General features: G+C 40.7%; 1 protein-coding gene across 1 annotated transcript in view; it reads right to left on the reverse strand.

The window, feature by feature from the left end:
• The window catches only part of TRDN (triadin), a 243,953-nt gene that overhangs the window by 56,715 nt on the left and 161,542 nt on the right, over positions 1-25,696 (reverse strand). Inside the window, 8 exon segments of the mRNA XM_064170120.1 lie at positions 7,247-7,297; positions 7,857-7,907; positions 10,219-10,269; positions 12,739-12,789; positions 13,860-13,910; positions 18,086-18,157; positions 23,004-23,030; positions 25,072-25,104. Coding sequence (XP_064026190.1) covers positions 7,247-7,297; positions 7,857-7,907; positions 10,219-10,269; positions 12,739-12,789; positions 13,860-13,910; positions 18,086-18,157; positions 23,004-23,030; positions 25,072-25,104 — 387 coding nt within the window.

Here is a 25,696-nt window from a genome sequence, read left to right on the forward strand (position 1 = left end):
CTCCTCTGAAAATTCCATTCCATTACTATTTCTATCTTTTCCTGTTAATTAAGGAATATAACATGAGACCAGACATGGAATCATAAGCAATTATTCTGTAAATGGGTTGCAAGATGAAAATGAAACAACTGCCGTCTACTTCCTAATTTATTTCCTCCAATACTATGCCTCTGAGGCAGCAGTTATTTAGTTCCTGCAGTAATTCCTATGCTGGAACTTTCCAAAAACCTATTTAAACCACCCCATAAAAGCTATGCTTATTATTTTAAGATGTTCAAAACACTTATTACTAAGACATAATTTCCTTTTGCAGCGACCTTGCAGCCTAAATCTCTGCAATGTGATTTGCCAGAAGTGAGGGGTTTGTTATGATTTTAATTCTGATTTCACCAGCTTTCCTTAAAGCATTGTATTTATCCTGGCACTGAGACTGACAGTAACTCATCTGGCCAAGGCTGGTGGAAATTTTGACTAAATTCTCACATGGTTTTGGTTACAGACACGTAAACTGTAGCAAAACAAGCACAAATTCAGACTCACTCCCTTGTCAGGTCCTCTGTGATAACAGAATGCATAAGAACAGCTATGCTGAAGTGCAAAGCACCTCATGCAGGCAGCTACAGCAAAGCAGCTGGTGTTCACTAAGCTGGTACTGTCTTTGCCCATCTCACCATAAATTGTCCATCTGTTCACAGCTTAAGAAGTAGGTATTGCTTTAAAATATTTAAGAACCATATGAGATATATTTCTTCCTCAGAACTTCCTAAAAGATGTTTTATCTCTTAGCCTTTTTGAGTTCATAATTTCTCTTATTTGTGTCAAGAGAAATGTTATTCATGAGAAGAAACTAGAGTTAAAGGAGCAACTACAGGGAGCACCAGAGAGGAGAATTTAGCCTTTGGATTAGCATCTGTGTCTAGGATTATTCTCATTCAGTAGCAGGAAATACCTTTCCTGCCCTTTTCCACCTCTGGTCCAAGTTTTAATGAAGAGGTTTGGAGAAAAAAAAATATATTCAATTTTCTTCATGTATTTTGTTATTAATGGGCAAGAAATACGTTGTGCCTGATCTCTCCTGCATAACCTGGCAGTACCTTCTGTCCTAATTAGTAAGACACAGCTGTCAAAGAATCATAGAATTAAGCAGGTTGGAATAGACCTCCAGGATCAGCCAGTCCAACCTAGCACCCAGCCCTGGCCAATCAACCAGACCATGGCACTAAGTGCCTCATCCAGGCTTTGCTTCAACACCTCCAGGGACAGCGATTCCACCACCTCCCTGGGCAGCCCATTCCAATGCCAATCACTCTCTCTGACAACAACTTCCTCCTAACATCCAGCCCAGACCTGCCCTGGCACAACTTGAGACTGTGTCCCCTTGTTCTGTTGCTGGTTGCCTGGCAGAAGAGACCAACCCCACCTGGCTACAGCCTCCCTTCAGGTAGTTGTAGACAGCAATGAAGTCTGCCCTGAGCGTCCTCTTCTGCAGGCTGCACACCCCCAGCTCCCTCAGCCTCTCCTCACAGGGATGTGCTCCAGGCCCCTCACCAGCTTCAGCGCCCTCCTGTGGACACCTTCCAGTACTGCAACCTCTCTCTTGAATTGAGGAGCCCAGAACTGGACACAAGACTCAAGGTCAAACCTACAGAGAAAAATTTAATCCACTAAATAACTCCCTAAAAAGTTTACTGTGAGCTTGCCTGTATTGCCAATAATGCCTGAAAGAGATCACATTCTCACAGATCACACATTCTCTAGAAAGAGAGGAACACAGGTGTGCTGGCTCTGATTCAGATGATCAGGCTTCACACTGCATGGATTACCAGGCACCCTGTAAATCACTGGGCAGAGGTGGTAAACAACTGAATATATCCCTGATCAAGTCTGTTCCAGCCTCTCACTGACAACTAAGGAGCAGCCTGACTTCTCCCTAAGTCCTTGAAACTTGATATCTAAAAACCATAAGAGGATTAACTTAATCACACCGACAAAGACAGGCACAAGCCTCAAAATACCTCAAGAGGCCAAGGAGCAGAGCAGAGCAACCCAGGGATAAGATCTCTCTGCTGCATGGGAAGGTGCAGATCTTCCTCTGCCAATCTCACTTTTCAGAGAGAGTGCCCTAAGTGTTTTTGGCAAGGGAGAGCTTTTCTGCTGGATCTGTGCAGAAAAGTGCAATTGGTCCACAAAATGGCAATAAACCATAGGGTTGGTAGGGCAATAAACCCATCTGTCAGCTGCTGAGAGGAACATTGTCCCAGTCAGACAGAATCCTGCTTTCTGATCTCGAATGTGAAACAATTATTACGCAACAAGAGTTTTGCTTTATTGCATGAGCATGCATGAAGTTAGAGATAGATGTTCAGAGGGCTTGTCAGAGCGGTTTTATGTCTAGAAGAGGGTAGATGTGGACTGGACATTAAGAAGAAATTCTTTACTCTGACAGCAACAGAAGACTGCAACAAGTTGCCCAGGGATGTGGCATAGGCCTAAGCAACCTGATCCAGTTTTGGGGAGGATATCTCTGCTTACTGCAGGGAGTTTGGACTAGATGACCTCTGGAAATCCCTTGTAGCCCAGGTGTATAGGGTTAACACTCCAGTAACCCTGAACCTGACCCTAGGTGGTCTTGACCCCTCCCCAGGGATGGGTCTGAACACCACCAGGTGATGGTTAGCCCAGTCCCCCTTCTTGTCCCACAAAAGCAGGGGGACTTTCTCTTCCTCTGTCTCTCTGCATCCCACCATCACCACCTGTTCCTGGGTTCTCTCTGTTCTACCACGTGGCTATCACCCATGGGGAGGACAAAGCCATCACAACTGGGTTGTATTTATACCATTTTGTATTTGCTATTTTCCTTTCCCTATCCTTTGTGGCTTCCCTACCTCAGATATCTCTTTTAAGTTATTGTTAAACTTTTCTTTTTAACTTCCAAATTGAGTGAGATTCATTTACTTGGGTGTGCTTAATTCTCTCTCTCTCCATCTAATTCCTTTCTTTGGGAAAGGAGAGGGAAGAGGGAAGGGCACTCTACAAATTGTTATTGATTCTACCAAATTTATCTGAGTCTCTGGAAATTTAAATTAGAACTGAGACACCAGGGCATCCTATGGAGTTCCAGAAATCCCACCATGTAGCAGTTCCTGCCTCCAGGAAACCCCTTGGATGATTATCAGCAATCATACTTGTACTTACAAACCTGTTTTAACTACTGAATGTGTATTTCTACATATACACACAGGTGTTACTTATTTATCTTGGATATTTTCCTTGACAATACAGTTTCAAACCATAAGAACATTGCACTTCATGGCCTGCCATAAACCAGGCCTCATGTTTAATTTAGATGAACTGCTGTTTAGAATTAAAATGTTAATCACCTTCCTTCCTTCCAGAAAATGGTTTTCATTTACACTGTGTTATTTCTGTTCTTTTTCTTTCATTTCTTAGCCTCTATTGAAGATTTTTACATTTATTTTGCTTTTAGAGAGAAGTACAGACTCACAATGGGAATTTTATACCTCCCACTATAGTTTAGTCTTGGTATTTATATATCTGTCACTTCTGCAGTGTCTGACTTTCAAAGCTCTGATGATTTCTGGAAGTATTTCTTTTTGGCAACACTCAGTAACGATGTTCTGCAGTGGATGGACCATTTGAACAGGCTGATATTGCAATTTTTATACAGCTAATCTATATCTACCTTACTTTTAAATTCTTTTTTATTCAGGATCTCCTATTGCAGTTCAGCACTGGTCAGGCCACACCTTAAGTACTGTGTCCAGTTCTGAGCCCCTCAATTTGAGAGAGATGTTGAGGTACTTGGACATGTCCAGAGAAGGTCAATAAGGCTGGTGAGGGGGCTAGAGCACAGCACTGTTGTGAGGAGAGGCTGAAGGAGCTGGGGGTGTGCAGCCTGGAGAAGAGGAGGTTTGTATTGCTTTCTACAACTACCTGAAAGGAGGTTGTAGCCAGACAGGGTTGGTCTCTTCTCCCAGGCAATCAGTGAAAGAACAAGAGAACACAGTCTCAAACTGCACCAGGGCATGTTTAGGCTGGACATTAAGAAGAAATTCATCACAGAAAGAGTGATTGCCCATTGGAATGGGCTGTCTGAGGAGGTGGTGGAGTCACAGTCTCTGGAGGTGTTTAAGAGGAGGCTGGATGAGGCACTTAATGCCATGGTTTAGTTAATCAGAAGGATTGGGTGATAGGATGGACATGATCCTAGAGGTCTCTTCCAACTTGGTTAGTTCTGTGATTCTCTACCCAGCTTGTGTGAATTTGACTTTCACATTTCAAAGGTGGATTCATCTTACTGAAGAAGATCCACTGTGTTCACTTCTACTAATGCAATTTCCACTGGATTTGCCCAATCTCTCTAAAGTGGCAAGTGCTAGTCAAGCCACTGCTGGTTCTCAAGACACGTTTTGGTTGGCTAGTTTAAACTGAGCTGTCCACTGAAGAAGCTGCCTTTCAGTTGATTACAAAAAAAAAAAGTAGAAGTGCTCATAAAGGTGCCCTCTTGTTTGCACCTCTCTGCAGAGGGCAAGGGCCACAAAATCTCTGGAATGCTTTTCCCTACAGGATTTTCTTCCAAGCTATCTTCTTGATATATGCAAGATGTCACTTATCATTGGTAAGAAGGAGGTTTAGTGAAGCACAGCATCCCACATGGATGCTCAAAGCCACTTTACTCATCGAGGTTACACTCTTGTGACAAAATGTCAATGTCTTGTCATACATATTCAGTGTCACCAAGTTAGTTGTGTTTGCTTTTGGAAGCGCTGCCTTTGTATGAATCCTAGCAGCTACGAAATAGCTTCTGAAGGTCTGCCACATGGAGCAGAACAGACAGAAACAACTTCTCAAAAACTGCAGCTGCTGAGCTGAACTGCCTTCAGAGTGAGCTTGTGTAAGATTGGCTGCATCACAAACTTTGGTGGCTGGAAAATGACTGAACCCTGTTAGAGACACTAAAGTGTTGTCATTCTACACATGTACACAACCTGAGATCTTCCTGCTCAAGCTGAGTTGTTCTGTTGCAGTCTTACTTCAGGGGCTTTGAAGGATCTGCAGCCCTGTTCAGAACTGCCACTTTGCAGACTTAGAGTTGAGTACACAAGACCTAACAAGGTATCTGACAGCATCTAATCCAAGTATTTTAAGTTCTTATAGAGCCAGTCCGAACCAAGAGCAATGCTCACACTTCTGAGACACACCAGTCACTCTCAGTCAGCTGTGCAAGGCATCGAGTATGGCCACAGGTGATTTACAAGATCAAGTGCATGCAGCTAGGAGAAGCATCTCACATGAGAAACTTGAAAAGGCTGTGCAGATCCAGCACTGAGTCCCTACTAATCATCCAGATATCCTGTTGAAGGCTGAACTAGAGCTGATTGTTTTTTTACAGGCACATCAGAGCCATTATTCTTTATCACAATCATCACAGGTGTCTGTAGTGTGACCTTGCACTGCAGAACAACTAAACTCGGCATACTCTGCATTAAGCATTCAGATCTTGGTTCTTGTCTTGACAGGTAAGAAACTGTTAAGACTGTAAGGTGACACAACAGCACAGAATCTTTTGCATCTCTTGGAGAGTTTTAATCTATAGGTTAAAAAGTTAGCCCATGTGCAAAAATTCTGTGTGCTATGGAATTTCACTAGAAACATAGATCATATTTTCTGCTGCTATGAGGAAAATCTTGCATCTGTCTAATCAACTGCTAGGGGAAGAAGGCTTATGTTTATAATAAGAGATAGCAAAGTTAATCACTTCTGAGTCCCAAGTTTCGTTCTCAAACATACTGAGCATAAACCACCCCATGAGAAGTCATTGAAATTCTGCAATGTTTAATTAAAGATTTTCTTTCTTGAAAAAACTCAATTTTGGACCTCAAAAGGAGCTATTATTCACCAGTTAATTAACTCAGTTTGGTCAGCCAGTGGAACAAGTCCTTTTAAAATGCTTATTTTGTTGTCTAGTTGGTGGGTGTTTGATGCTTCACTAAAGCTAATTTGTTAGTACCACAGCTAAACCCCCCTTAGATATGTATTACTTCTTTGTAACATTTGATCTTTTGTAATAAATGCTATTTTGGCTTTTACTATCTCTGGAATGTAAGTAAAACAATCTTCAAATCAAAAATGCTTATGTGGAGATGAAGACAAAATTTAGATAAATCAATCAGGAGCTCAACAATCAATTACTTAATGGTCGGGTCTATGTTTAGCCCATATCTGGGGCTACTGTTCTTCTATCACCTCTAGCAGAGGAGATCAGTAAGAGGAGAGAAGACTCACAGGCTGAAGTGAAAATGGACTTAATGAAATAGCTAAATTAATACCAGTGTCAATACAAAAGGAATAAAGCACAGAACTCACAATATCCAGGATGACTCCTTAAGAGCAGAAGAAGGAAGAGGAGCAGGATAAGAAAGAACCCAAGAAAGAGGCTCCAGCAGACAAACCCTTTTTTGTCAGGAAACCTCCCCTTTATATTGAGTGTGATGGTCTGGGATACACCTAGAGCCAATTCCTCTCAGCTGTCTTGACTAACTCAGAGGACTGCCATTAGCTAGTAAGTTATTACATACCCTTAGCCATGTTAAAGTATTTAAACATTTAACCTGACTGCTTTTTAATGAGCAAGTGGTATTTAATCAATACTGAAACCAGTGTGAAACTAAGCTTTGTTTCAATTTAACTGATATAAATTTTAAAAAAGAAGTAGTTGGTTAATCATAATTAGCTTTATTTCTGCCTAAAAATGCCTAATATTTAAGAGGTGCTATGAATTGCAACTGATTTTTATTTGCTGGCTAATGTTGGTATTTCAATGTAAGTAGACAGAGCAAAGCACAATTAAATAATGTCTTATAGAAGAAAAGCAAAATGTCACCTAAAATGATAAGCAGGAAAAAAAGGAAAGGAAAAGGGAGGGAAAAAAAAAAAAAGAAGAAATAAATGAGAAGAGAGAAAGACAAAATTAAGAAAGAAGAAAGGAAGTTCTTATTACTTGGATGTCTATAAAGTGACACTTCTACAATTGGGTGAGTAGCCCTGTCGGTATCTCTCAGTTATCAGCCAGGTTAAAAGAACTAGCAGCAAAGGATGGCATTCAGGTATGTTTCTGGATGGTTAAGTGAAGAAACTAGGATTTCATTTGGAAGTAATTGCACAAGGGATTGAGTTTCCCAAGTGAATCTTATGCTAAAGGCTCAGCTCAACTTGAGATTGTTACCTTTTTCCTTAGTCACAGTTGAAGTCTTTGCTTCTTTTCCTTTTGAAGAGTCTGGAAAAGATATCAAACAGAGGTTGGAAGGAGAAAGTTGGTGATATACACTGTGGCAAGCAGCACTCTAACAAACATGCAGAAGACCAGATTAACCAAGACTGCAAAAGAGGTGAGTTAAAATGCCTGTTTGTCTCAATAACAGGCTCAGTTCTAAGATTTAAAAGCAAACAAAAAATAATTCCCCCTAAATTAGCTAGCAATGTTTCTGCAGTGGAAGCCATGTTCTCATTCCTGTGCAGTCTGTCATTCCAGCCTGTCCTTCTGTCACTAACAACTCTGTTACTCATTCACTCAAAGTAGACCCTCATTCCCACTGCAATACTGGCTGTGCAGGTCAGACAGCAGTTGAAAACCGCCACAATAAGAGCTATGATTTTGTATCATCATGGCAGATGCTGCTCCATTCAATGCCTCAAATCTATTAAGTGAGGAGAAGCTAGGTTTAGTTCCTTTTCACCAAAAGCTTGTGGCTGAAAATATATCCAACCTGCACTGAGATTTCTGCAGACCTTTTCACAAGGACTTATTTCCCCACCACACAGTGATAAGACTTTACCCTTTTCCTTTAAGACTGCTGGAGGCTTCACATCTTTTCTTTTACCAGTCTCTAGAAAGAAACAGTTAACATTTGTCACTAGTCAGGTTAGAGAAATAAGATGACATTTGAAAAGAAAGCAAGTCAAACAAGTTGATATGTAGAGAGCAAAAAAAAAAACAGGGAGATGGGGTAATTAAATAGATTTAACAGTATGGAAATGAAGAACAGGACAAAACAATGAGGTCATTCATTCATCCTTTCACACTTGGATATGTAAAACAGTAAGTCTTCAGCATGTCACTAGTTTCTTTGCATTCTGAGGAAGCTGTTAGCTGTCTCTCAAGTAGGCAATGCAGAATAATGACTTGCAAAGAGGAAAGTGGTTCTACAGGGCGGTTGGCATCAGTGGATTCTTCTTCTGCTGAACCCAAATAAAATGTTATCCAAGCTGATACAATTAAAGTATCAGGAATACTGGTCTTAGAGGTCAGATGCTGCTGATAAAGGCAAGGAGGAGTCTTTTTATTCAGGAGTGACAAAAAGACCATTTACTCATTCCAGCCTCCATTATGCTTTTAATATCAAAGAGGCCATATGGGTATTGCCTATGAACAGGATTGCACTTCCTGCATATATATAGCCATTTAAAATCACACATAAAAGAAGACTACTGCTCACCCTTTGAATGTATATTCATATAGTTTTATATCACAGTGACTAGTCCAAGAACATTATTGTATTTTTAATTTTTCTGCAGAATATAACCAAGTATTAAAGGAGATAGGGGGAAAAAAACACCACCAACACATTCATACGCTAAGTCTCTTGTACCTGACAAAGCAGAACCACAGAATTAGCCACGCTGGAAAAGACTTCTAGGATCATTGAGTCCAACCTATCACCTAACCCTTCTAATTAACTAAACCATGACACTAATTGCCTCAGCCAGCCTCCTCTTAAACACCTCCAGAGATGGTGACTCCACCACCTCCCTGGGCAGCCTATTCCAATGCGAATCATTCTTCCTGTCGAGAACTTCCTCCTGACATCCAGCCTAGACCTCCCCTGGCACAGCTTGAAATTGTGTCCCCTTGTTCTGTCCCTGGTTTCCTGGGAGAAGAGACCAACCCCACCTGGCTACAACCTCCTTTCAGGTAGTTATAGAGAACAATAAGGTCTGCCCTGAGCCTCCTCTTCTGCAGGCTGCACACCCCCAGCTCCCTCAGCCTCTCCTCAAAGGGCTGTGCTCCAGGGCCCTCACCAGCCTTGGTGTCCTTCTCTGGACATGTTCCAGCACCTCAACACCTTTCTAAAATTGAGGAGCCCAGAACTGGACACAGTACTCAAGGTGTGGCATAACCAGTGCTGAGTACAGGGGCAAAATGACTTCCCTGGTCTTGTTGGTCACACTGTTCCTGACACAGGCCAGGAAAGCCAAGGACAAAAGAAAACCGAGAAGTGGCTAAGCACTAATAAAGGAAAACTGTGCTCCTGTGGTGCTCAAGTGAGACACACGGACTAACAACAGTGAAAAACAGAAGAGTCCTGAGCCCCAAGCCATGACCTGGCTCAACTGGAAGGGATGGCTTTAGATTCCTTCCAGAAGTGCTGGATTTTCAGTGCTCTGCATAATGCCAGCCATAATCTGGGCTGCACTGAGTATCTCCAGATTTCAATAAAACCCAGGACTTTGACACCAGTTCAGATGTGCCATTATAGCTCAGGAACCATGCACAGTTGTGCTACCCTTTGTTGTTTCCCAGAATTTTTTGAGCTGTTTCTCTACTCTTCAGAAAGTCCTCAGTGCTCATGAATCCTGTAATTCATTGTATTAATGATGAGCACATGACCAGTTGCATCAAACAGTGTTTTCTCTCACTACCAAACCTTCCAACACCTCTCTGTGTGCACAGCTAGCAGGTCAGCCTCCTGCAGCTGAAAGGATTAGAGACTTATATCAGTCATTCACAAACATCTGGATCTGTCAGTAGTCTCAGTCAGTTTCATTCTCAGTCAACCACATTCTTCATCCATAGCCACATGGACCAGGTTTAGTTTAGTTTCCCGAAGGAATGTCCCCACTATGGCATTTAGATAACTTGGTTTTGACAAACTAACCAGAGATGGTACAAAAATACATTTTAGCATTCCCCCCAGGATGCAAAATCAAACCCCTGCACTTAAAAGAAGCCCAGGTAGGGACCCTACTGGGAATCTGTACAGCACAAATGTAGCTAAAAATAATATATAGTGGCTAAAATAATCTAAATGTGAACCAAGATGGGTTTGGTTTTCCATCCTCATCTTTCTACTTGAGACCTATTTCTGGCACAAAGTCACTGTTTTGATATTCAGTTATTAATTTCTTAGTGTCACTTACCTTTTTCTTTTGACCCTTCTGGATTCTTGGGATTTTTTCCTTTCAGAGAATCTGCAGGGATATTATTAAGGTTTTGAGAGTTAGAAGACAGGTCAAGCCTTCTACATTTCAAAGAAAAAAAATGAACAAATATTTAGAAATGAAAACTAAAATTTGTGAACATAAACAGATTTGACTTTCACTTGCCTGCATCCTCTCTAGTGATCACCTTCTCTTTTTAAAGGTGCAAGAGTGTTAGTAGTGAATGCAAGAGTAGAAGTTATTGTAGATCATCCTGTCTATAAAGACCTTACAGAAGGAAGAAATTAGAATGGAGAAGGGGTAAATGTGAATAATGACAGAGGAGTAGAAATTGTTAGGGCATTATCCATAACTCCATGAAGTCAGAAAATATTAATCTGTTTTCTCTGGTGGGCTGAAGCCTGATTTTTTTACCTTAGTCTTTCAAAAAGAAGGTATTCTGGGTCAGCAAGCACAGGAAAAAAACCCCATATATTATATTAAATAAACAACTAATATTTCATTTAATTACTCATTTTAAGCAATATGTTCTATTAGGGAATTTTAGGAGGAGTTAGGTTGTTCCAAAGTGAGCAAGTAATTTCCCAGGCTTATGGATGCATGTGGTTTGACTATCACAGCTTGCAGGATGCTGAGTGGATCCAATTTCACTCCATCTGACAGGATATAGCACCTAAGAATCTAGAAAAAAATATTGCATTTGTTCCAAATTGAAGTGAACCAAATCTTCAGTAGAACAGATACAGCTAAAAGAAAGTCTATTCCAAAATAGATTTAACTCTGATCAGCCTCCTGGCTGCCGTGGTATCAGGAAGTGATCCCGCTTTATCCATCTGGCTCTAAGTGTGAGTTCTAACAGAAAAAGTTCACTTCCAGGATGGCTGAAGCTGTTGGAGAAATCACATTCTTCAGGGATAGGTACTTAAATTAGGAGCCTGATCGTTGCTGCAGCAGGTGGACTCCTTTAGGGCACTGAGAGAAGACCTCCAATGTGAAAACTGACATTTTTTGAAGGGGCCTCTATGGAGACTATGTAGGAAGTCTTGGGATAACAGCTGCTCAACTTGACTATTTTACTCAGCATGAACGTTTATGATCTCAAAGATCATCAGGCACTGTTACAGCCACAGGAGCAGACAGGGCCTTGTGGGTTTGGTGTCATATGCCCAGGAGGTTGTTTTGTCATCCATGTAGCAGGTCTCCCTGCAATTTCCTGTGTTTTGTAGCTCCTAAAGCAAGTTCAGCACTTGACTTTTAACACTTCTCAGTGCAGCTACCACCTTCCATAACCCTCTGAGACACACAGATACTGAGAATCACCAGTTCTGCACTCCCAGGGAGCACCTCTATAGTAAAGAGTGGAATTTGCAGATTATTACAATTTAAATTTGATTGGTGTATAAAGAAGTGATCAATTAGTGTCTGCCCAATTAAACAGGAGTGATGAATGAATGAATGCAGCTTCCAGGATTTAAAAAATAAGTCTAGCAATAAAACTATTCATTTTTGTGTTTTCTACATTTATAAAAAACATCTTTCCATACCACTTAAACTACACTCTCCCTTCAGTTCTTTGTTTAGGCCTGTAATTTAGAATGAACATTAATATGTCTCTCTATATGGCAGAGCTTTTTATTTTAAAGAAACTGAATAACATGTTGGATAAGTCTTCTTCACAGAGAGAGTGATTTGCCATTGGAATGGGCTGCCCAGGGAGGTGGTGGAGTCACCGTCCCTGGAGGTGTTCAAGAAAAGCCTGGATGAGGCACTTAGTGCCATGGTCTGGTTGATTGGATAGGGCTGGCTGATAGGTTGGACTGGATGATCTCAGAGGTCTCTTCCAACCTGGTTGATTCTATGATTCATAAATTAACTCTCCATTCAAATGCAGTTATCTCCAGAAACGTGGGGAGCAAAAAGATGCCCAGAAAAACAATGCTTGGAAGGACATTCAGATGAGCTAAGCATTTACTCTGACCACATTCAAAAAGACATGGAAACTCAGGATAAAAACAAGGAACCAAAGAAAGGCTCAGACTAACACTCATATTGCAGATGGTTGGAGCTATGGGGTTTTACCTAATAGCTTCTGTAGAGTCCAGAAATCACATTACCCACTCGTATGCTCCTAAATTTACTTCAGCTTTGTTGTGTTCACAGATTTATGCAAGCATTCAGTTCAGGCTTTGTTCACTGGCTCCAATTAAGCACTTTGCATTGCTCAGAAGTGCAAGTTGGTAGGAAAGTTCCTAACTATTACTCAGAGTGGTTTTGTGCTATCTATTTAATTAATGTTGAGACTTCTGAGCATTAATTGGCTTACCATACTCTATTATCTCTTAGTTTTCCCCCTTTTTACCATTCTCTAAATCTGGTAGAATATTTTAGCCACTTAGATGTTGGTTAAGACTTCCAATGAGAAAGATTTATAATGATTATTTTAAAACAAATTCTTTGTGTGGCTTTCAACAAGTGTCATATTCTATTGCGTGTTCTTACCTTTATCTTTTAAAGATGTAGGATTCTTTCCTTCCTTTTCCTTAGGATTTTCTGTTTAAAAAAATGCATTAATCTTCAAGTCAGAGTGATAAAAGGTTGACATCTAATACCTCTGGGATAATGACTGGCTGGATAACTGGTGGTTTCTAACTGAGCCATGATACCAGTTAAATGTGTGGTACAAAACTACTTTTCATCAGTTTTAGCATGCTCTCAAAGTGAAAGCATGAACTTTTCTTAAGCATAACGGAAGAACAAAGATCACTCAAAACTTAGTTTGCTTTGCAGGCTGTAACAACAAGCTCTAGCAAGTGTTCCTAAGTTCTGAGTTTGGGCTTCTGTGTTTTCATGCAGATGCTAGGAGGAAGTTCTTCACAGAGAGAGCGATTTGCCATTGGAATGGGCTGCCGCCCAGGGAGTTGGTGCAGTCACCATCACTGGGGTGTTCAAGAAAAGACTGGATGAGGCACTTGGTGCCATGGTCTGGTTGACTGGATAGGGCTGGTGGACTGGATGATCTTGGAAGTCTCTTCCAACCTGGTTGATTCTATGATATTCTATGATATTCTATGATATCAGCAAGGTTCAGTTTGCACTTCTGGTCCAAGTCATGGGAATTACATTTTATCACAAATTTTCTGAACGTATACCATGCCTATGAATTCCTAAGTAAGCTACACTGTAAAAACAAAGTGGTCAATGCAGGGTTGTTGTCTACCTTTTTTTTTCCCTTGATGCAGTATCTGAAGGTAGCTACAGGAAGGTTGGGGAGGGACTAGTGACCAGGTCTTGTAATGACAGGATGAGGGCTAATGAGTTAAACTGGCAGAGGGGAGATTCAAACTAGATGTTAAGAAAGGGTTATTTCCAGTGAAGGTGGAAAAGTTGCCCAGGGAGGTTGTGGAGCACAGAAGCACATCTTTGATCATATTCTGTGTTTCTGTGCTCCAAACCTTCCTGGAGGTGTTCAAGGCCAGGTTGGATGAGGCCTTGAGTGACCTGTTCTAGTGGGAGGTGTCCCTGCCTATGACAGGGGGTTGGAACTGGATGATCTTTGAGGTCCTTTCCAACCTACACCATTCTATGATCTTAGGAGTTTGGACAATGTCCAGCCATGGTACCTTTATCTTTTGCAGCAGGTGAAGATTTCAACTCTTTCTCTTTGCCAGGATCTGTAAAAGAAGCATAGACATTGATAAAATGAGAGTCAGAAGCCACAACTGAATGAAATGATGAGATTTAATTGTGAGGGGGAATGAAGCATATAGATCATATGAGAGACTCTAACTGTATATTAGAATAAATTGCAAAAAGCAGAATGATTGGGAGAGTTGCAAGAAATTCACCTGTTTCTGTTTGTTCCACAAAATGTTTTATCAATTTAACTATGAAACTTAGAAAAGTTTCAATCTTCAACTTAAGAATAGTTTTTCAACTTTCTTAACCAGAAAGGACAAAACTGACCCTTTGCTAGTTTTGACTCATCAGATCTGGCTGTGACTTCTTCCCTCATCTGGGACTGTCCATTTTCAGTAAGTCCAAGGGTCTCCTTAGTCTCCAAGTACTCTTTTCTGAGGGTCAGATGCATATCAGAGAAAGAGCAGTATAAAAGTAACAAATAGGAGGATGAAGAGATCTTTTTGTTCTTCACTCTAGTGAAAATGGCCAGGCCATACCATGCTTGGTTGAAACCATACAAGGAAGGGCAAAACCCTCTAAAAGGTGTAAGAAATACCTTGAACCAGAGGGAAAACAATTCTGTTAAAGACAAATTGTGAGAACACCATTTGGGCTGATACAACCAAGGTCTCCAAAGCTTACACAACAGCATGTGAAGGAGATGTCACTGTCCCAAAACAAGCTTGTCAGAAGGAAGAGACTTTGGTTTAGTTCATGCATGTCAAGTGAGTGCTTTCACCATCTGGCTACTGGTTATGCTGGTTTATATGTGTATTCTGACAAACACTAGTTAACAGATATTTTTCTGGGGGGAAAAAACTAAACAAACCCAAACCATAAAATGTTCTCCATCAGATATGAAAACCCCAATATTTTCATTGAGACATTCAGTAGCAATTTAGTGCCAGATCTCATTTGGAAGACCCTCTTGGATTTACACATAGCATAAGAGGTCAAGACTCCTACTGAGAAGGCAGTGTCTAGTAGATATGAAACCTACAGTAGCTGCAGTGATAATTGTTGACTGTCTTAAGCACACAAGACTCACAAATTCTTCATTTGGCTATAAAAGAATGGAAAGTGGCCAACAGTAATTTATGATGGTATCAATAAAACTTCTTGTTCATGATTTAGTCTTCATCTCTATACAATATAAACTGAGTTTATGGAGAATCTGAGTTGAAGGAATCCAGAAACAATGAAATTTTAGTTGTGGTAGAAGTAATCATCAACTGGAAAAACTTGATTTACTTTTGACATTGAAACGTCTACTGATGCTGATGTCAAGGTATAAATGTTTCATTATTTTTCTCCTTCTATTTCTCCCCACTGTGCTTCTAAAAAAACTCAATACTTCCAGACAATATAATTTTTAAATGAGAAGATCTGGGAGAGAAATTTGCTGGACAAGGTAAAAAATGTAACTGTGGTGTCATAAAGTTGTTTTTTCCCCATCCTTGCCACATCTCAGACGTGTTTCAGAAGCTACCCTTGCTCTCCTGCTTCTACCTTCAAGTTTTGTACTTAACAGTACATGAATCAGTCATTCATTTTCAGAAGCTACCCTTGCTCTTCTGCTTTTGCCTTCAGGTTTTGTACCTTTTGTACCTAACAGTTCATGATTCAGTCACTCATTTTCAAAGTGAGAAAACAAATAATTACCTGCAGATAGCTGTGAAACACATACAGTGAAAGTTAAGTATCCCTAGTAGTCCTAATAAAAAGTCAAATATCAAATCTGTGCTAACAGAAGTAAAATTCAGTGAGAAGACTGAAATAATTATCCCTCTGTGCTCCTGAATTATGAAAAATTCCTAAGAAGTTTGGAGAGTTTTTAAAGTGAAAGACACAGACCTTTCTCTTTTTATTTAATTCTCTTCCTATTCACAGCTCAAATAAAGATTTTGTGATTAATACAAGAATGCAAGTAAGAGCTAGGTACTAGAATATTATGCCTTCACCAAAAGCTAGATACTAGAATACTATGCCTTCACCAAAAGCTAGACACTAGAATACTATGCCTTCACCAAAAGCTAGATACTACAATATTATGCCTTCAGCAAAAGCTAGATGCTAGAATGCTGTGCCTTCACCAAAGGCCAGATACTAGAATACTATGCCTTCAGCAAAAGCTAGATGCTAGAATGCTATGCCTTCACCAAAAGCTAGATGCTAGAATACTATGCCTTCACCAAAAGCTAGATACTACAATATTATGCCTTCAGCAAAAGCTACATGCTAGAATGCTATGCCTTCAGCAAAAGCTAGATGCTAGAATACTATGCCTTCACCAAAACCTAGATACTACAATATTATGCCTTCAGCAAAAGCTAGATGCTAGAATGCTATGCCTTCAGCAAAAGCTAGATGCTAGAATACCATGCCTTCACCAAAATGCAGTATTTCCTGCCCAGCATAAACCCTTTGCTTTCAGGAGTCTGCCTGCAAAAAGACTTAAAGTTGTTGTATACCTCTGCTGTTAAGAGCATAGTTACCCAGACTCTTGCAGAAAATGTAACTTCAATGATGCATTTTTTGGGGAAAAAAAAAGAACATTGAAGAATTATGAACTGAAAAATGGAGTCATTACTGACAAAAGTTGAATTCCCATGTGCTCCCTAAACAAGGAAAACTTTGGGAAGGTATTTCAGAGGTAGCTGTCATCTCTAGAAGGAAAATATTTTTTAGGCTGATGTGGGATGGGACACAGATGCTGGTGGAGAATTAAAACGAAAGAAATAGCCTAAGAGTGACCTGGAGATGGGAAATGAAAATGTCAATAAACACTGGCCATATTCTGTAGGGTAGGACTTACAAAGTCTGTTCAACAGTTTGCCATAGCTTAGAAAAATGACAACCTGTATCACAAATCTCAGGACAAGAGCCTTGTGCCAGTTACTGGGTTTTCCCATTGTTTCCATTATTACCATGGTCTGCTTTGTCGTGTCCATTCTAGTCTGTCTGATCCACCAAATCCTACAACTCTGACTACCAGAGGAGCTTTCATATATTTTGTGTAGTCTCTCTTCATTTACAGATCTGACATTGCTTTACCAGTTATAGGGAGAAGCAATAGGTAAAACTATAGCATACTTCCTTGTTTTGTCTTTGCTTTATCTGAGGAAAGAGAAGAGAAGGGAAACAAAATACAAAAAGAAAAAAGAAATATTAGAATACATGTTCATGTAAGACATTATGTAAGTATAGGAATTAAGTACACAGAACAACACAATGTCAGGGGATGGAAGGGACTTCAAAAGCTCATCCAGTCCAAGCCCCCTGTCAGAGCAGGATCACCTAGAGCAGATCACACAGGGACATGCCCAGACAGGTTTTGAATACCTCCAGAGAGGGAGATTCCACGACTCCCATGGGCAGCCTGTTCCAGTGCCCTGTCACCTTCATGGGGAAAAAATTCCACCTCCCCTTTACATGAACCTTCCTATGCCTCAACTTCCACCCATTGCCCCTTGTCCTGCCATGGGGCATCACCGAGAAGTGATGTATGATATCACACACACAAATATGTGGGTTTAAATATACTGCTAAAACTAATATTTAAATATCCATTTTCCTTCAGCATCTTGAGAGTGGTTTCAGGTAGTTGTAGAGAGCGATAAGGTCTCTGCTCAGCTTTCTCTTTTCCAGACTAAAGAACCCCGGCTGCCCCAGCTGTTCCTCACCAGACCTGTTCTCTAGACCCCTCACCACTCTTCTCTGGACTCTCTTCACCAACCCAGTGTCTCTGTTAGAGGAAGTCCCATCTAATGGTGTGTTGTGGAAGAGACAGATCTTACAGCTACCACCACCTGCAGGAGCTAGCCATATGGTGCGGATGGCTGGGAGAGCACTTGCATGGCAATGGAAAGCAGCTTGGAGACACCCAGGCTAACGGTGACTGAAATCCAGGCCAAGGCCATCTAATTCCTGCATTTCCCACAACAAGTAACAAGCAGCTGACAGCTGCTGAAGGTTGCTTGCTCTGTCTGGAGCAATACTGGGTCAAACTAAAGCTGAGAAACTGGAGGAAAGAAACAGCTAACAGCTCAGCTGGCCAAAGCTACACTAGTGAGTGTGTTTTATACTCCATTCTAAATGCTAGCTGTCATCCAGCTGGCAGAGGCTTTGCTTTTCTGTGACACTGTTTCTTAAGGGATACAATGTTGACATGCTGCCTTTGTTTTCCTTTTACCTTGCTCTGCTGCCTTCGTTGTTTTTGCTTCCTTCCTTTCAGGTGATGCTGCAAAACAAACATAAGGCTTAAGTAGGATTTGTTGTCAGAAGTGTTGCTTCAACAGACAAAGCTTTTCTGAAATGCTTGCAGATTACTTGAGGCAAATGAGCTCGAAGAATTGCAATGGTGAGAGGTGACTGGTTGTCTCCCAATATACAACCACATAATCAGTACTTTCTCCTTGTCTTTAAAAAGGAATAGCCCACTTGTGCAGTAGGGTTGTTAGACCTTTACTGATGCCAGAACACACAGTTGTAGGAGCCCAGTTCAGGATGTCTGAACACATTCAACTGATACTTCACAGGCTTTAACTCTCACAGTTCCTAAACTGATTTGCACAGTTTGAAGGAAAAGGATAGAAGATTATTTGTTCTAGGCTCCATGCAAAGGATTAAATGATCTAAGAGGAGGAGGTTTCAGGAAGGAATTCTTACAGACTTCCTGTAAACTTCCATAAATCTGGCTATTTTTATAGCTTTGACAATCTAGATGGCAAGTTTTCTGAGCTCAAGCTTTCAGCCCTTCCACCAAGCATTTTCCAAGCTCCTGCCATGTTAAGTGGCAGACTGAAAGATAAACTATTTGTGGATATATAGTCCCATTGCAGGTGCTTCTGACTGGGAAAACTGATTCTTTAGTCATATGAGTTAAGTAACATGGATATATTTAAATATATCACACTTTTCTCCTCAGCAGAAGAAGATCAGGCACTTAAAAGAAAACCCCAGCAACCTGCACCCTGCCCTGATAACCAAACCAAACCAAACTCACCAACAATCCTTGCCTGGAATAAGAAACAAATGAAATGAATGCACACAAAAATAAAAGTAGAAATTTGTCAGGGATCAATTTTTTTTTTCCAGAAAATTATAGTTAAAAAAGAAAAAAAGATTAAATAAATGAAGTCTTCATTCCCTTTTCTATTTCTCAACAAAGTTCTTGACAACTTGGCATAGCGTAGGCCAAATGGATGGTTTCTAAGACAATTGCTTTCACTCACTCCATTCACCTGAAGGGAGGCTGTAGCCAGGTGGGGGTTGGTCTCTTCTGCCAGACAACCAGCAGCAGAACAATGGGACACAGCCTCAAGTTATGCCAGGGCAGGTTCAGGCTGGCTGTTAGGAGGAAGTTGTTGGCAGAGAGAGTGATTGGCATTGGAATGGGCTGCCCAGGGAGGTGGTGGAGTAGCTGTCCCTGGAGGTATTGAAGCCAAGCCTGGCTGGGGCACTTAGTGCCATGGTCTGTTTGGTTGGCTAGGGCTAGGCACTAGGTTGTAATGGATGAACTTGGAGATCTCTTCTAAGCTGCTTGATTCTATGATCATATGCTCTTTAGAATCAAATCAGAGAGAGTTTAGCAGGCGCTGGTTTGCACTGTAAGTAGCCAGGAGAGGAATTCATCAGTCAAAGATTTCTGCAGTCTCAATAGTTGTAGGCTACAATCAAATTTGGCAGGATATTTTTATCCCCAAAGAGTCAGGTTGCATAACTAGCATCCCCATCAGAAATATGCTCTCTGAAATGTCACTGATTTCAAAGCTATTTTCAGATGTTTGTTCAGTGTGAAGGAAAGCTGAAGGAAATCACTCTGACTTGAGACAACAAGCACTTCACTCACTGAACCCTGAGGTCAGAGGCAGGAGATGCTTGTTGCAACATCACTAATATGAAGAAATCAAGAACCTAAGAAGAATCTGTTATGGGTTAGGAACTGTTGTGCCACGTGAAGAAACGAAAGCAATTCCCTTCCATAGTGGCATTTACAGACCCTTATGTGTGAAAATGCAACAAAACTTCAGATGAGTTGTAGCCAGGTGGGGTTGGTCTCTTCTCCCTGGCAACCAGCAACAGAACAAGGGGACACAGCCTCAAGTTGTGCCAGGGGGAGGTCTAGGCTGGATGTTAGGAGGAAGTTCTTCACAGAGAGAGGGATTTGCATTGGAATGGGCTGCCCAGGGAGGTGGTGGAGTCACTGTCCCTGGAGGTGTTCAAGCAAAGCCTGGCTGAGGCACTTAGTGCCATGGTCTGGGTGATTGTCTAGGGCTGGGTGCCAGGTTGGACTGGCTGAGCTTGGAGGTCTCTTCCAACCTTGTTGATTCTATGATTCTATGAGCCTGACAGATCAGCAGAAGTTCAAGCTAGTGAGAGTGGCCCACATCTCCTGTGCCAGTGTATTATTTTTGATACTTAGCAAAGAAGAAAATCTCATCTAAAGGCTCACTTGTGTTTGGAACAGGACTGTTTGCCTTCCATGAATATGCTTAAAATCATTTAAATTTGGCAAGAGCTGCTGAACAGAATACTGGAAACCACATTGCACCCTGAGAGCTGCTAAGTGTAATTGGATTGATAGCAGAAAAATGAGGCACAAGTAAATAAAGAGCAGCAATAAAGGACTAATGCAGATTGAAAAGCAATGATTTTGTTCAGACTAAGTGAAAAGGTATAGCTATGAAACACTACTAAAATCTGTCTGTCATGGTAAATATATATATATATATATATATATATATATATGACAGAAAATAACAACATTGCTTTGTGCTTCTTACCAAGAGGCAAAAGGAACAGCTGTAACATTTTAACAGAAGTGTAATTTTTGCAGGGTATGTTTGAGTTTCAAAATTAGCAATGTAAAGCTAAATTTAGAGCACTTGTTAACAAGTGATTTTGCAGAAATTAACAATTACTCCAGAGCTAATACCTGCTATTTCTGGTTAGTGAAGATTGGTGACTGATTAAAGCAAAGCCGTTATTGACTTTAAATACTGGAGCATAACTCCAGGTTCAATATTGGGCTGATCCCACGAGAAAACAAAGATGGCTGAGACCAACATTTTCAGTTGGGAGGATGCTTTTTTGACAAGAGAGGTAAAATAACTCCTGTTTCATATAACAGGGATTTGTAATTTCCATTCACCCTTAATGAGCTGTGAGTTTATTATGGTTGGTTTTTTTCAAGTCCTCCTTCAATAGATCATAGGAAGAGTTTGCTTCCATCCTGCAAAATGCTGCAGACAGGATGAAGAGGTATTGCATTTAGAAATCTTTGCTTCTTACCTAAAGAAATGTGAAATATGATATCCACTAGAAAAAAAATGAGGCTACTCACAGCAACAAACCAAGGAGGCGGAGTGGGTTTGGACTGAGGGTCAAGACACCACGGGAGGGAAAAGCTCTGTAGTGTCAAATCCCCTGCAAATTCTGTTTCTCAACTTTACAAGTGACCTAAACAAAATAAGTTTTGCTCAAAGGCCAACTATAATAAGTGGCAATAACAATTTCAAAACAGTGGCCAAAGAAAACTTCCACGTTTGCAGAAAAGGACTTAATGCTGCAAGAAAAAAAATCAACTGCTTTACTTCTTTTCAGCCCCTGGTGGAGATAAACTTGGCAGAAATGGGTTAAAGATGTTCAGCTGACTTTAAATACATAATACAGCATTGGAGAAGAAATAATAATAATGATGATGTTAATAATATATTAAAAATATTTGCTTAGAGGCTTGAAGCAACAGTGGAAGGCTTTATTCAGTCAGCCGTAGCAGCAAGTCTACCTTTATTTTCAGCTATGGCTGACCAGGATTTGCTAAAAATGCAAAAGCTTAACTCAACATAATTTTTTCCTCCTCTAGTTTCTGTGTTTTGCCTAGTGGGAGTATAAAGAGAACAAATGCTTAAATTACTTTGGTTTCTGTTTTGCTCAATGCAATTAGCTGCAGAGCAGTGACAGCAGTATGAATTTAGCCCATGCAGAAGGGAACTTTAAAATGTCCAATAAAGGGAATAATGTATCAGCTTTGATTTCCTTACATTAATCTCCACAGCTGTGATTCTGCAACCCATCCTCATGCTCCAGAAAAGCACTCTGATGCCTTGCAATTCAGCCTGATTATTTGTGCCAGTATTTACTGGTTAATGTGAATGAGGCTTTAGAGGTAAACTTGAATGTGAAAGATGTTTGAATGATGGCAAGGTATTAAAACCTGAAAAATCTCTTTTCCCTGCCTTTGTCTTGTGATAGACAGCTCAGAGACCACAATCCAGAAGGCTGAAGAATTGATACATGCAGGCTCATTTGTTTGAAAGGGAATTTTTATGAAGCAAGATGATAGAGTAAATTTAGACTGAGAGTGAAGTGCACTTTGTAACTTGCCAGTCCATTTTCCACTTGTGTCTTGGATCCAGTGGACATCTGTAATGTTCTTAAAGGTGATTCAGAGCCAGCAGCTTCTATTGTGTAGGTGTAAAAGGTCAGACACTGGCATGAACAATTAAGTATTTGCTCAGCTTGAACTTAAGTCCTTGGTGTATCTCAGAAGACCCAGGTCTTCGTGCCTCTGGAAAGGAGCAACCTTTGGAGCCAGCACTGATTCTCCCACACCTTCTGCTGTCAGCAGTTCTGATATGAAAGGAAGGCAAAAGCTGCTTCACTGAACCTCCCAGCAAAACTTCCTGAGCTCAGTAAAGAAAACCACTGTTCACTCACTGAGTTTTTGCTGCAGGTGGAATGACAGACAAGGGAAATAATATTCTTTGTGCCATGTCTCTACAGAAGATTGATTTCTTCTCCTTTGTGCCTCTCACAAAACCCTTATGGGTTTGAATTAGGGTAAGAAATTGAGTTTGATATAGTCAGAGAATAATATTTTGTTGGTCCTCAGACAACTCAGGAACAAGACACCTGTTTTCTAGAGGTGCTTTGAGGTGCTGCAGGGAAGGTGCTGCCATTATATTTTGGTTTGCATGAGTCACACTTCTTAGCAGATTTGTCCCAAGAAGCTTTGTAATTTCTAGTCTAGTTAACAACAGTGTTATCCCATTTCTATTTGAAAAACAAATGAAGTTACCCACCTCTTGACTTCTGACTTTCCACAGATGCTGGAAAAGAAAAGAAAACATTCCAGGAAACTTTTTTTTTTTTTTTTTTGCAAGAGCATAAAGAAATTAAGAGTGATCCTTGGCCACTTGGCTATGCAGAGCAGGTGTTCACTTTCATTAATGCAGAGAAAAACTCACACACATAGGCTGCATGCTCAGGTGACTGGTGGTAGATGACTAATTAACCTCCAGATTAGACCCACTGGAAAACAAGGTCACTAGGTATGATATGTGGAGCTTCAACAGCTCCACTGTTTTCAATAAGGAGAAGAGAAGGACCAAAACCAGGTTTGAGAATAGGCACATGTCAAACACAGGTGGGGGGGGTAGGAGGTAGGGAATTTCAGCAACTTAAGGGAACTTAGAGGATTCATTTTAATTTTTATATATTTTATTGAAAACTCAAAGCACAGAACTCTTCTAGTGTTGATGCAGGGGAAGATCCACATTCAAAAGTCACAGAATCATAGAATCAGTCAGGGTTGGAAGGGACCACAAGGAGCAGCCAGTTCCAACCCCCTGCCATGCCCAGGGACACCCTACTCTAGATCAGGCTGGCCAGAGACTCATTCAGCCTGGCCTTAAACACCTCCAGGCATGGGGCCTCAGTCACCTCCCTGTGCAACTCATCCCAGCCTCTCACCACTCTCATGCTCAACAACTTTCTCCTCACATCCAGTCTGAATCTCCCCACCTCCAGCTTTGCTCCATTCTCCCCAGTCCTGTCACTTCCTGACAGCCTAAAAATGCCCACCCCAGCTTTTTTGTAGGCCCCCTTCAGATACTAAAAGGCCACAGGAATGTAACCTGGGAACCTCCTCTTCTCCAGCCTGCACACCCCCAACTCTTTCAGTCTGTGCTCATAGCAGAGGTGCTCCAGCCCTCTGAGCATTTTTTTCCCTTTAAGTTGTTAATAAGTCTTCATAGTTAAATCAAATTAAATCATATAGAATTATTATATATATTATATAAAATCCAAATAGAAGGAACAACCACATTTCTTTCTCTTCATTATTCACACCCTCACTCTGAAGCAGTGTGACAGATTTTTCTGCTATTGCAAAAAAGGATGGATTTATTTTTCTATAAATTAACTGTCTACTGTGGGTATTTTTTGCTCAGAAATTGTATCTGAGAAAAGAGAGTCATCTGATGAATGAGTCATCATGCTTGGCTGTAGAAGGAGTTGAAAATCCTTATGCTCTCCCAAATTTGGATAAATTGGAGAAGTAGATTCTAGTCAGCAATGAGAATATCACCCAGCTACTGAAACAAAAAATAGGGGAGCTTGGAATTAAAATCAAATGAAAGAATCCATGCTTTTCCTCCCCTCCTCACTCTGAAGCTCCTATTTTGTGTTTTCCTCTCCATCCATTTACCATAGCTTCAAACCAGGCTCCCATTCTTGATAAACTCTTTAAAAGCTGAAATAAAAAACTCTCACCAGCAACAGAACAAGGGGCACAGGCTCAAGTTGTGCCAGGGCAGGTCTAGGCTGGATGTTAGGAGGAAGTTGTTGGCAGAGAGAGTGATTGGCATTGGAATGGGCTGCCCAGGGAGGTGGTGGAGTTGTTGTCCCTGGAGGTGTTCAAGAAAAGCATGGATGAGGCACTTAGTGCCATGGTCTGGTTGATTGGCTAGGGCTGGGGGATAGGTTGGACTGGATGATCTTGGAGATCTCTTCCAACCTGGTTGATTCTATGATTTCTTGTTCTTCTCAACAGCATTTGATCTCAGTTCTGGATGACCAGTGGTTTCTTATCTCCTCCACAGTTGTTCCTTTGCTCAAGTAACTTTGATTAAACCTCTAACTTCATTTTTCTTCAGTCCTTTTATCTAGTCCAGTCTCTACTTAAAATCAAACCAAAGACTCTAAAATGTACTGTTTTTTTCACAGTCCTTACCATGAATTTTTACTTCTTTCTTTGCTGTTTTGGCTGTAAAAACAAACAAACAAAACCCAAATGTTGATTTCTGACATGAATGAATTTTAAAACATTAGAGTAGTTGGAAAGTAAGATATAAAGGGGAGAATACTCACCAGTTTCCATCACTTTTTCTTTCTTATGTGGTTCTGAAAGAGAAAGAAAAAACAGGCATAGTTTTCTCTTCTTGTGCCAGTTTGCTTAGCTACCCTGAACAATGAATTTCATGCAGCAGTTGGATGTTGCATGTTCCTTTGGCCTCTTAGTTCAGATGAGCCCTTCTCTACTTTCCTGCATGTGAAAATAAAACCTTGACAGTTGTCAACAGTTCCTCCAGTGGTTTTCACACTGTGCAAACAGGGTCAGATTAGCTATAAGTAACGGGCACCAAAGGGTTTAACACTTAGAATTAGGTGCTAAAAGGAAGTTTTAGAAACAGTATAGGCTAAAATAGCTGCAATTTTCTTTGAGGGTGATCTAAATGGAAGCCTATGGACAAGCTGAATGCACCTGAGAAATATGGGAAAGCGATGGAGACAGAGAGCAAGGTGGCATTGATAGTTCATTGAATGAATGAATATTGTATTTTCTTAAGAGCTTCCACAAAGATGATTAAGGGAATGGAACATCTCTCTTATGATGAGAGACTGAGGGAGCTGGGGCACTTCAGCTTGGAGAAGAGGAGACTGAGAGGTGACCTCATTCATGTTTATAGATGTAAAGGGTGAATGCCAAGAGGAT

Source organism: Pogoniulus pusillus, chromosome 33 (genome assembly GCF_015220805.1).
Source record: "Pogoniulus pusillus isolate bPogPus1 chromosome 33, bPogPus1.pri, whole genome shotgun sequence".
Taxonomy (NCBI): Eukaryota; Metazoa; Chordata; class Aves; order Piciformes; family Lybiidae; genus Pogoniulus; species Pogoniulus pusillus.